The sequence below is a fragment of the Pseudomyrmex gracilis genome, unplaced genomic scaffold, assembly GCF_002006095.1.
Source record: "Pseudomyrmex gracilis isolate BER0280 unplaced genomic scaffold, ASM200609v1 scaffold_5, whole genome shotgun sequence".
Taxonomy (NCBI): Eukaryota; Metazoa; Arthropoda; class Insecta; order Hymenoptera; family Formicidae; genus Pseudomyrmex; species Pseudomyrmex gracilis.
Window position 1 is genome coordinate 410,968 of NW_018020589.1, and position 12,569 is coordinate 423,536.

The following is a 12,569-nucleotide window of genomic DNA, read 5'->3' on the forward strand; positions in this document are numbered from 1 at the left end:
TCTCTTTCTCTGTGTTTCTGCAAAGTCAATTATTCAAAGACATGAAATTTGTTCCAAGCAAAATCCAATATGCGCTTTGATTCCCGCGCGATATAACCGTGGAAAAAAACAAAACAAAAAAAAAAGCAATTGCGCAACAAGATCCGATCGACCGACGCGACGTTCCGCGAGAACGGAAAGGAGAGAAGATGAACGCGAGAGGAAGACGACTCTTCTGGTCGCAATCGAGATCTCGCAATTTTACAGCCGTGAAAATGTTCGAGTCACGCGAACCGCGTATACGCGTACGTATCGTTTCGCATCTCGTCCGGTTCTCGCGGTGAGAGAGAACGCGTCTTGAATATCCCCGTTTGCGCGCACGCGAAATCCAAAAAACCGAGGGAGAGGGTTGACGTGTCTTCTTCAGATATTCTCTCGCTCTCTCTTTCTCTTTCTCTCACTCTCTCCCTGACTGACGGCCCGGTTAAAACGTGCGAAATGACACGCACGAACAACGCGACGGAGAGCTGCGCGATCGCGAAGAAGTCCTTGGTGCGCGTCGGCAAGTATCAGATGCTCGGGCCCCTCGGCAAGGGGAACTTCGCGCGCGTCGAAGAGGCCATCCACACCGTCCTCGGAGTCAAGGTGAGTGTGATAAACTCGAATCGCCGCCGGGAACAAGCGTCGGAGAGCCTCGTATAACCTCGCGCTCGCGCGTAACTCCATCGGCGACCGGCACGAAAACGGAGAACGCGCACCTCCGCTCCGCGAGAGAGAAGCGAGCAGCGAAAGCTGCTCCCTTCGCGAGAGAGGCCCCGACATAAATCTTTCATCCCGACGCGGGACGTAACGCGATCGTGAGAACGCGCGCATCGAGAGAGGATGTTCAACCCCGTGTCGGATGGAGGATTGATTCCGATCGTCTTTAATCGATTTCTGGCGCGGATGGAGGCGCGGCTATTATTACGTTCGTGATCGGCTTAACGTTTTAATCTTCAATTTAATTTTTTAATTATTTTTTTTTTTTTTTTTTATCTTAAGATTTACTTATAATTATTTATTCTAACGTGTTGCGATCACGCACAAAATGTTTCACGAATGCGAATTTAAATTGCAAATTACGCACGAACTCAGTAAATTTATCTTTGTATACTCGTTTCGAGCGATAATCTTCTCAAATGACCGCAGTCATGTTAATAGCGCGTAAATTGGAAAAAAAAAAAAATTATTCGCCGCAAAGAGTGTGTGTCGACATTGTATAAACTCTCTTTCTCTCTCTCTCTCTCTCTCTCGTCGTTACCATCCAATATATTTCAGTGAATAATAATCCTGTGTACACTGTTATGTAACACAATACGTGTTTGTGTGTGGCGGTTGCTCCGTTTTTACTTGTATCGAGGAGGAATTGTTTCTGGCTTACGTCAGACTATCCAGACCGGGTCCGCCTTTTCGTCGAATTAATCACGCCGCGGTGCGCATCAGATGTATTTCCGGCGCGCGGACATTGAATCACTCGTCTGGAATCTCATGCACCTAGAATCTCACATAAATAAAAAAGATAGGAACCTATCTATCCGAAAAAAAGTTGAAGTCGAACAAAATATCGCGCGTTTTCAGAGTGAACAAAAACTCTCGGAACTACTACACAGTTGCGGCTTTATTCGATCACGAAACTCGGTGTGTTATTTTCTCAACATGAAAATGACACAGGGATAAGCATGTGACATCGTCCGCCAGACAGACGATGAAAGACGATCGTCAGAGATTTACAAACGTTTCCTCTTCTTTGTATCATCCTAAAATTCCCCAGCAGGGTCTCGTTCTCTATCTCGTTTCCTCTGTTTTTTTTTGTATGTGCGTGTGAGTGTGTGGGGAGGGAAGGAGAGAAACCTTTTCTATTAAAATATTCCTCCAACGAGGAGATTATCTGATCGATCGATCGATCGATCGACGATCTCGGAATCTGAGATAGGTCCGACCGTCGGTTGGGCTTGGGAATCCTACCACGCTTCTAATTTATTCCCATATTTAATTCTAATTTGTATAATTTTTGTTTTCGCTGGCTTAAAAATTAGGTATAGCTCGTTCTTTAAATAAATAAGAGTGCTAAATAAAACGGAGCGAGAGAGAATCAATTTCTGATAAGAAACGCTTATTTACGTCAATTCTCATGATAATCGCGGTCTCAACGTCTCAAATTGGAGTCAACGACTGATAAATAAAGATGTCGTCGTATCTAAATGCTCGTGAAAAAAAAAATGTCTTAATTTTAAGTGTTATTTAGAGAGTCTGCGTCTTACGCCGCAAGAGTATCACATTTTGTAATTAATCAAGCTGAGAAAATAAACGTTCACGTAATTCTGTAAAATGTTTTGACATCTCTCTCTCTCTCTCTCTCTCTCTCTCTCAATAATTATATAACGCTTTTTGAGGAATACAGAAAAATAATGTTCTGTGAACACAACTTCTGATTTTTATTCCTGATACTCGTGTTGCCGCTTTTTGATTAATACAAAACGTACGTATATATCTCCCGGAGACATATTTCATTTTTTTTTTTTTTTTTCACGAAAAGCGACGCGAAAAGCTCGGTCGGAAGCAGTGGGAGAGATAACGTCCGAGCATCCTTTACCGCGAAGTACAAGACGAACGGGGTGATTAAAGGAGGCCGCGGGAACACCGCCGCGGTTAACGCTGCTGGTGGAAATGCGCGCGGCGCGGGGAACGTTCGTGGAACGATAGACACCGATCGCTACGGGGAAATCGTTTGCGGTTATCTTGCCGAGAAGCCGATAACACACCGCCTTCGTGTGGTTTCTCTCCTCTCTCTATCTCTCTTTCTTTTTCTCTCCCGTGTCACGCCGGGTGTACACCGCGAGAGAAGCCAGCCGCGCTGACGACGTTTTACGAGGCGCGTAAAAAAAGCACACGCTTCCAATCGCGAGACGGCGTTTAACGAGGTTCGCCGAGACTCCTCGAGGTCCATCTTCCCGCTGATGACGTGGCCGACGCACATCGCGTGCGCCGTGTGTTCCGATCGAAACGATACTGCGTATATCCGGATACGAGCTCAATCAATTTTGCAGCCACAAATGTCTTGACGTACACACACACACACATGTGTATATACATTTATATAGGTACGCTATGAACATATCCACGACGCGGGGAGCGCGTTCTTCAAGAAATATATAGTGTGAGAGAATATCTCCTTTGAAAATAAAGATGTTTCTCCAAAAGATATCTCGTGAGGAGATATTTTTGCGAATATTTCGCAGAGATACGCGTTGCTAATATTTACGCGAACGTCAAGTTTTTAGAATGTTCAAGTGCATTTTTACACCGCACCGCATCAACAGTACACCCAAGATATAGAAGATATACCACCACGTAAATCAGTTGTGTATAAAAACTTAATATATTTTTAACAGTGTTTTCTTTTGGGATTATTTGAAAACTAAAAGGATTAAATATTCATTAAATCGAAACGAACGCGGATCTCGGCGAATTAATTTTCATGTTCTTCCCCTCCTACCTCAACCCCCCCCCCCCGCACGCCGATCGAATTTTTATTTCGCGATAATGCGTATCAATTTCTCAGTATCAAACGTATACTACGCGACGATAATAATAAACGTTAACGCGTATCAATTTGCGCGTCTCGGGCATCGATGAGAAACGGAATTAATTGATTTATCGATTCGGTCGTGACCGATAATAGAATGCGGTTCGCATAAAGCCGCACAGGCGATTAGCGTGCGGAATAGCGTTATCGCTCGTTTTCTGCGCTCGTGTCGCGTTTTATGCGGAGATAGCGATTTCTTTGTGCAATTTAATCGGAGGGGATGAGAGAGAGAGAGAGAGAGAGAGAGTGACGTCGCGATGACGGTTCTCTTCTGAATATTGCGTAACAGAACGCATTTTTGCGATCGGACGACTCTCGATCGACCCGTCGCCGTCGTCGGTTTCCTCGCCTACGCGAAGTGAAAATCAACGAGGGTGGGGAAAGAAACATGCATTATTTTTTCACGCGCGGCCCGCTATCGCCGTCCATTCGATACGCGTGCGTTTGCGCGACCACGCAAAGTACGTGCCAATTTGTCGCGCGCTCGTCTACGCAGTTCAAATAGTTTATCGCGCTGAAAAAAAAAAAAATAAACAGTGCGATTACGCACTCGTTTGCGAATACAAAGGAACGCGGTTATCGCAGATCGAAGCCGGAGGTTTCGATTACTCCCGCGCGCTCTTTCTTGTCCGCGCGCGCGCGCGCACGCACGCATCCACACACGCTCTTCTCTTATCGCATTTTTGCTTGTATATCCATTTTTTTTTCCGCTACGCGGGTCACTATCTGTGTGCCGTTCTATTCTATTCTCTCAAAATGCTATAAATTATCTCTTTATTAATAAATATTGCTCTTCCCTCTCTTTTGACGTCGCTTGATTGATTAAATTTTTCTCTTCTCGCTCTATCTCGCGAAGATACACGATAAAGAGAAGGAGAACGGACTAAAATTAGTTCTTACATGTATCTTTCGATATGAAAACGCACAACACAGATTTGATGCAATATTTATGTTCTCCAGATGCAAAAACAACATAACAGAAATTTAAAACACGACACTCTTCCCCCTGATCGCGCGTGGGGGATCACGAGTCACATTTGTCACAAAAGACGTACGTGTATATATTTTACAACTGCAATTTCGATCCGCTTCGATGCGGAAACCGCGAGTTCTCGTCCGGATTAATCTGGTTTTCTCGTAATAGCTCAATTTGCAACGGTCAGTCGCGCGATACAGCAGCCCCATCCCGACAACGTAGGGGTGAGAATGCGCGCCATTTGCGTCGAGTCACTCGCGCAAGGTGTTTCTTCGCGCCTTTCTCGATCTATATAAGGGGATACGGAGTCTCGCGACTCGCGTCACGTCAGCCCGTCGACTTTGAAATTCCATATACGAGCAGAGCACGGGTACAATACCGGGTACACCCTTCCGAGATTCCCCGGATATCTTTTTGCCATCGTGCGTTAAAACATCTTCGTGTTTTACTCTCTCCGGGAAAGCTGATAGATCAGGTTCTTCTCCCCGGTGGCGCTTGACGCGGAATCTCCGTCTCGCCCTTTTAGTTACGCTGTGCTTTTACACGAGCGTCTCTCTCTCTCTCTCTCTCTCTCTCTCTCTCTCTCTCGCTCTCTTTCTCTCGAGCGCGCAAAAATGTCAGAAGATTTTATACGTTTTTTTTTTTTTTTTTTTGTTTTAAGGTTTTGACTCCCTAAACATTTTAAAACGCGAACACACCGCTTTTATTTGATCAATATTTCAGCAGTTTACAAATCCAAATTGAATGGAGCGGTAAATAAAATCTCCATACGGCGTATACGTTAATAAAATAACACGTTTTATAAAACATAGTATATCGCCGCCATTCCATTCGCAAATAGAATATTCATAAGCGAAACGAAATCGCTCTCTCGACGTTCCGACCATAGAATTAAAATTGAATCCGCGTTGAGGCCGCGCGAGGGCGTCAATCGCCAGCACTGGTCTACGGCGACCTGGTTCGCGTTGAATAACAGTAACGCGGAAGCCACGCGAGAGGCACGAATCGGATCTCTCTCGCCTATCATCACCGAACACTCATCCCGCTCGGTCATCAGTAGAAGCGCGCGCGCGCGCCGCTTTTCTCCGTGTCCAGATCGGTTTCCCCGGTGGTTTTCATCGGGGAAGAAAACGCAAAAGCGCTCACAACCGGGCAGCCGCGAGCGAACGAGAGACAACTCGTGTCTCTCATCCGTAGCCGGACGACTGTCGTCGCTATCGATCGGCCGTTCTTCTCCCGCGCGCGGTGTGTTACGTCGGCCGCGAACCCTCCGGCCCGCAACCTGTAATTTCGGTAACCACAAATAAAACCATACGGTGTGTGGATCGACGTGGTCCGCCCGGCCACACGAGAAAGCAATACAGCTCGAGCGGTATCGGATGTCTATAGGGTGCCCTTCTCGGTCTCTCGTATCTCTCCTACTTCACTCTCTGCGTGTTTGTCTCTTTCCCTCTCTTTTCCTTTCGCTCTCTTTCTCTCTCTCTCTCTCTCTCTCTCTCTCTTTTTCTCTTTCTCTTTATTCCTCTCACTTTGTTTCCTCGACGATATACGTCTCCGTCTACCTGCTCACCCTCTTGTAGCTCGATTTACACGAGGCTCCGATTTTGTCCGCCGTCCTTTTCTTCCTCACCTTCGCTCTTCCAATCTCTCCGTGCTCTCCGTCTGTTTCTTCGACGTGTGTCTCCGTCTATGTCTTTCTCTCTCCGTTCCTCTCTTTCTCCTTTTCTCTATCTCCCTCTCTCTTCTCTCTGCTCTGCGAGTGTATTTAGCATCGATTATGAGACGACAATAGACCTACCGGATTGTGCCCGGGCGGAGACAGCGTGTACGGGAATCCGCCGAGAACACAGGCAGCAGCCTGGAACGATCGGACGAGAGAGACGCCGGGATCGCCAGGGATCGTCGGTGGAAAGAAAAAGAGAGAAAAGAAAAATAGAAGAGGCAAAAACCCGCGGTTTCGAGTTACGCGCGCACGGTGGGCCCGGCCGCACGGAGGGACCTGCCAAAATCGTTCAGCTCACGTCTCTCTCGCCTGCTCCTCGGCAGCCGCCACCTCAATGTCGTGAATATCGGTCCCCGGTAGATATCTCTCTCTCTCCCTCTCTCTCTCTCTCTCTTTCCTTGAACAACGCGCAGATTTTGTGGGATCCATCGTTTACTACCGTGGCCTGCCTGCTGCTCCGATATTCCGAACGGGCGACTACATTCGATCGGAACAGAAGGACATCTTGGCGATTTTGTGAATTTCATTATGTATATTTATTTATATATGCTGATTCACGTATTGAAAAAAGTCGAAAAAAAAAAAAAAAAAAATGGAAAAAATCGAAATGATGCAATATTTCCCGCGCCGCGCATAGTTTTCGTCACCACTCCAATGGAATATTCTGCTGATGTAGATTGTGAAGTCATTATTCTCGGTAAATTGCTCTTAAAACGATCCCTGATTGCACCTTCGGTTCCGAGAAGCGCTCGGATCCTTGACATTTCGCGACAGAGAGCGCAATCCCGAGCGGGATTTGAGTGGCAGAAAGTCGATGCATAATTTCCGCGGCCGCGCATAGAACTTCGCCACTCAACGACGTTTATCAGTCATTTTTGCATCAAAGCGACCGTGGCCCAATGCCCCCGTTATAAGTGCGCTTCTCCGGTACTGCGCGTTTTCTCGCGCAACATCGGCTGCACACAGCAGCGCGCGCACACTCACGAACCAAGAACTCGAGAAGGTGTTGAAGGAACTTGAAAACGAGTTTTTTGTTTGTTTGAGATGTGTATTTAATTTTGACGTTTCGCGCGCGCGAAGTTCGAAAATTTATTTATATTGTACAAGAAGGTCAATCGAAACAACGTTTCGACGCATCGATTGAAAACTCATTTCTTCACGTGCAGCAGCAATCGACTGACAATAATTTTGTCTAATCAATTTTGCCCGTTCGTATTTAAAACGTTCGAGTTAAATCACGATTATGCGATGCGTAATTGGAGGTTTGAACGGATAATGAGCGCGCCGGCAGTAAATATCGAGAGAAGTGTTTCCGACGTTGTTTCCTATCCTTCTTCGCGCGGTATAAACCCGCGACGAATCACCGTAGTTCATTGAATTACAATCGCCGCGGCGAGCGCGGATAGATAGCCGCGATTTGCATAATCGATGAGCTCTCGCGCGCGCGGTTACGCGATCTATCCCCGTTCTCGTCTCGGTAAGTGATTCTTTAACGACCGTTTATTAGTCGCGAGGTATTGAAAAGTATCGGGATGGGGAGGAGGGAGGGGAGAATCGATCGGGTCGTTAAAAAGCGATGGCGCAACCGAGCGCAGGTCGATCGGTCGGCGACACACTCGCGTCGACGGCGACGACCGATGAATTTAATAGCCAGGCAATTAACCGCGACAGCCGATACGCGCGGCAAACGAATAAATTTGTACTATTAGTTTCGGACCGGGCGGGTCTCTCTTTAATCATCCGCCCGGTCGCCGCGCCGTGTCCCGTAAAAAAAGGCCGCGCCGAAACGGCACGGCGCCCGCGCGCGGTGACAAATACGAGACTCGGCGCGTGTGCCGAGAGCGCGTCTCTCTAATAATTAACTCCGGCGAGGCCCCGGAGTCTCTTCTCAGAAGGCCCCGGCCTATCGAGAGGCTATTCCGTGGAATCGGTCGAGTAATACATCTTTCCTCAGGAGGTCAGAAACAAAAAAATATCCGACGTATATATTTTTCTGACTCTCCGTCGCGGATACTCGAGACGGAGAAGTGTAAGCGCGCCTATCTCGTAAACTTTGGCCATGTTTGTTCGATTCTTTTGCGGCGATGGCCGCGGGCCGTTCGCCTCGATGAGGCTTCCTCTCACGAAATTTCCCGTCTCCCATCTCCGACTATATTGCTCTCCCGTCTTCGTTTCATCTCGGAAAGGGATCGAACACAACATCGTTCGGGAATTTGATGGTACCGTGAACGAGTCTGCTCCCCGATCGATTTTCTGTAACGGGGCGTTCATTTTTCTTGTTGCTTCGCGTTTGGTAAAACGTAATCAAACTAGCGATACCCACGTCGTGCGTTGCCGCCGTTTTTTTCTCTCGCTCGCGAACAGCGTTTTCTACTAGTTGAAATAATGCAATTGCTAAGCCGAAAGATTTTTTTAGTCCTTAACAAAGCGAAGATTTTGTGACAACGTTATTTGAGCAAACAATTAGATAAGAAAAAAAAATAAAGCTTGAAGAATTACTTTTTCCGATGAGACCTGTTTTTTTTTTTTTTTTTGCTCTTGTTCGGCATAAAAAGATCACGTTTCTCCCGCATGTAAGATACGCGATCTTTTTCAAAAGAGACGCATGTTTTTCGTGCCGAAGTTTCAACAAAGTTGTACGCCGCGCGACAGCGCGGCGTGATTTCGCGAGAGAGATCGTGGTGTGTTACGCCGATGCTCTCCGTCGTAAACCTCGCGATGTAACCGGTACCGCGAGCGTGGGAAGACCCCTCCTAAATATCGCGCGACTCCGGCGTGCGCGCGCGCGCGCGCGAGTTCCTTACGCAATGAAACGGCGCGCCGCGGAGATTAACTTTGCATCCTGTTTCTCGGCCGTGTCTAGGAAACGAGAGGCGGGCGTATCGAATCGAGTGCGTGCGAAACGTTTATCTCGATTGCTGCCAAGTGCAGGATCGTGTACCGCGCCGGAGCGTGTAGGTGGCGAACCCGAGGCGAGCTGGGAGCAACGAGACGAAACAGGTATCCGCGCGGCTTCGCGTGCTCGTTCCCGATGCATCCTTCTTCTTCGGGGGAATCGTCGCGCCGCGCCGGTCATCGCACGTGCGGAGAGCGTTGGCCGATTTTTAGGCATGCCGGTGTCCTTGGAGAAGATAGATGAATCCCTCAAAGAAGAAAGTATATACCGTGAAAATTAATTCTCCCGAAAACTTCATTTCACAACTTCTCAGAAAACAAAAACTTCTCGTCCAAAAAATTCTCGAACTGACTCGAGCTGTCCTTGAGCTTTGAGTTTGTTGTTTACGAACGACTGTTGTGTACTTCGTACTGGTATTTATTCGACGATATCCTCGGGCAATTTACGAGTGGCAGCATTTTCTTCGCGAGACTTTACGCAAACGGAACGGTGCGGCTCTATCAAGTCTGTGATATCCACATCGAGAATCGTTCGAGAGAGAGTGAGAGAGAAGTTGAACGCGGAAGTCGCGCGCGGTTCGCGGATATATTTCAGGAAGATCGTAATTTTTGTAAGAGCTTTGGAGATATGCCTTTTCCGTATCATAAATTTGATGGTTTTTGGGTAACGACGAGACACCCACAAGAGCCTTTCTTGCGAAATGTCCGGCGGCGAGTTCTCTCGTTCGCGACGCGCGTCTCGCTCTCGCCGAAATTACAGCGAGAGATCGTCGCAACGGTCGCGTTAAACTTTTTGCCGTTGTAAACTTTCAGGTCGATATCGTTATAAGTACGGCGATAGGCGCCGTCCCGTTCGCATAGCCAGATAACTCGACAGACATTCGCTGTTTTACAAGTTTCTTTTATATTCTTTTTTATATTCTCAATGTACCACATTCCGCAACGTTACATGTAATTTTATAACTTTCGCGAATACATATTTTATTTCCTCCAATAACACACTTTACGTATAATGACAAACAAAATAAAATCTGTTTGAAGTGTGTTTTTTTTATCGTATATTTATTAATTAGATTAATCGGATTATTTATTAGATCTAATTAGCACAACACACACACACACACACACGTGTGTAAAGTGCAGTCACGTTACTTTAGTCACGTGGTGTTTTTTCTCTTCTTTCTGTCACGTGACTTGAAAAAACGCAAGAATACTTTTGTTTTTTAGTGTTTTGTTCTGAAGCGGGATTAAGACTTATAAACAAAAGTGATCGGTTCGGTCGTTCTTGAGATATCGCTCCTTGAAAATCTCCTCACTTCTCAATCGCATGAATTTCGCGTTTAAGAGAGCCACGAGTGCCGTTCGAGCGCGACTTCCATTGCGCGTGAACTTGGCGCGAGGCACTACCTCTGTGTGCGTCTTGATATGTACAAGATGAATCGAGAAACACATCCTAGAAACGTTCAATCAGCGCCGAGATTAAAGTGGCAACAATCAATATATCAAGAGAATCGATTATTTACACGCGCTTTTTCTGATACGATTAGTAGATTTATAAAATCAATTTGATTTCATATAAAACACAGAGATTTTACCATTTTTTTGTATAAAAGCAATTTCTAACAAAATAAAAGATGTTTTCTTTTTTTTTAAATTTTGACGCTTTGTTTTTTTGTTTTTTTTTTTTGAGGAAAAAGAGAACTCCTTAGTTTTGTATTTCATTGCGACCCGACTGTTACCGATCCGAAGTTCGCCTTCACAACAAGCAGCGACTAGAAGCCGATTACGGCCGATTATGCCGCCGCGGCAAAAACTTCGACGTGCAGATACCGTTCGGATACCGGTGACGTCTGCGGCGATCAGCGTCTATCTGTCTCTGTGTGTATAATTACAGAGAGATAGGTAGAAGGCCTGCCATTAAAGACAGAGTTGAAATCAACTTGTAGTTCTCTCCGCTGCGCGCCGTTGTTTCCTGCGTTCGGGATCTGCCGCAGAACATTGCGGCGATTAACGCCGTCGTCTCTACGTGATTTACCATAATTACACGGATCGGAGAACGATAAAGTTTCGATGACAAGGTCGGCTAAACGGAACGGCTCCGGGAGCGACTAGATGGTCTTTCTAAGCGCGAGATATCGTGTTCGAGATCGATTAATCCTTTCGCGCGTGGGTGTGAAATATAAATTTTTGCGTGATTTTTAGCGAGGGATAGCAAACATGTTGCGTATAAAAAAAGAAACGACATAAAACGTGTAAAAAAAAAAAAAAAAAACAGCAGATGTTTAACACTTGTAGAGCAGTCGAATAATAAATTTATTTAAAAACATGTTGTTTTTTCTTCTGGTTTATTCGGAAAGATAAACATCATTGTTTTGCGGTAAACTGCTGCAGAGAGTTAGGTATAAAAAAAAAAGAACAATATATATAATACACGCGTAGTAACAAAGTAGTAGAATTTGTAGAATTGTCTTTACGAGACAAACGACAAGAATCCGTGGCGCACGTGGAATTCGTAGTCGTTCGCAATCGACACGATCGTAAATGTCGTAAATATCTCGACAACAACTACCTCTCCTCTCGAAGTTTCCCCGGTTGTCGCGTCGTTCGCTTCGATTTTATCTCGCGGCATCATCGAGATGCAATGACCTACCGGCCAGGTAGAAATATCAGAATTTGTCGAACACGCTCGATTGGACCGAGCGAAACTACCGAGAAGCCATTCGGCCGTCCTTTACCGAAGCGAAAGAAGGATAATGTCCGCCCCATCGTCCGCGGCAGCAAATTGTCGGCAATGATGCGTTTCGACGACATAACGCGACGTAATGCCAAATACATAATCTTGAAAATTTCGTGGAAGTGAAAAAGACGTAACGGCGCGCTATAAAATAATGATCGGTCTGTAAAATAAAGAACGGAATTCGCGAGTCGGTATTTTTTATTTGTTTTTTTTTTTTTACATCTGAATTGGATCATCATTGGACTTGTGTGGGGTAAATCGAACATACCAAGTAGCGCGAAAAGTAACGTGTTAATTTTTCAAAATTTCAAGATTGTTATTCGCACAATCGCAAAAATCGGCAAGTCTCGTTTTCAATTGGCACGTACCGTAAATAAGTAACTGTCAAAAAGTTTCTCACAGCGATCTTGAAACTCCACCATTATATTTCAGATATCACTCTCTCTTATCAGTTTCGAAAATAAGTTCTCACAAAACACACACGCGTGTTTCCTGACGTGACAAATCTTCATTTCCGCGCGCGAAAAAAATATCAAGGATATATACGAACTCGCGTGCCGCGTTTTCGTGAGCGTTTTCGATATAAATCACAAAAAAAGTCTGCGTTCTAACCGCGCGGGGGGAGGGGGAGGGG

The 12,569-nt window shown here is 45.9% G+C and overlaps 1 protein-coding gene across 3 annotated transcripts in view; it reads left to right on the forward strand.

Annotated features, from left to right (window-relative positions):
* Nucleotides 1-239: 239 nt before the first annotated feature.
* The window catches only part of LOC109857467 (MAP/microtubule affinity-regulating kinase 3-like), a 216,099-nt gene continuing 203,769 nt past the window's right edge, over nt 240-12,569 (forward strand). For all 3 annotated transcript variants that reach the window (XM_020433780.1, XM_020433823.1, XM_020433833.1), the window contains exon 1: nt 240-624. In XM_020433780.1, coding sequence (XP_020289369.1) covers nt 478-624 — 147 coding nt within the window. In that variant the 5' untranslated portion in view covers nt 240-477. The remainder of the gene's footprint in view (nt 625-12,569) is intronic.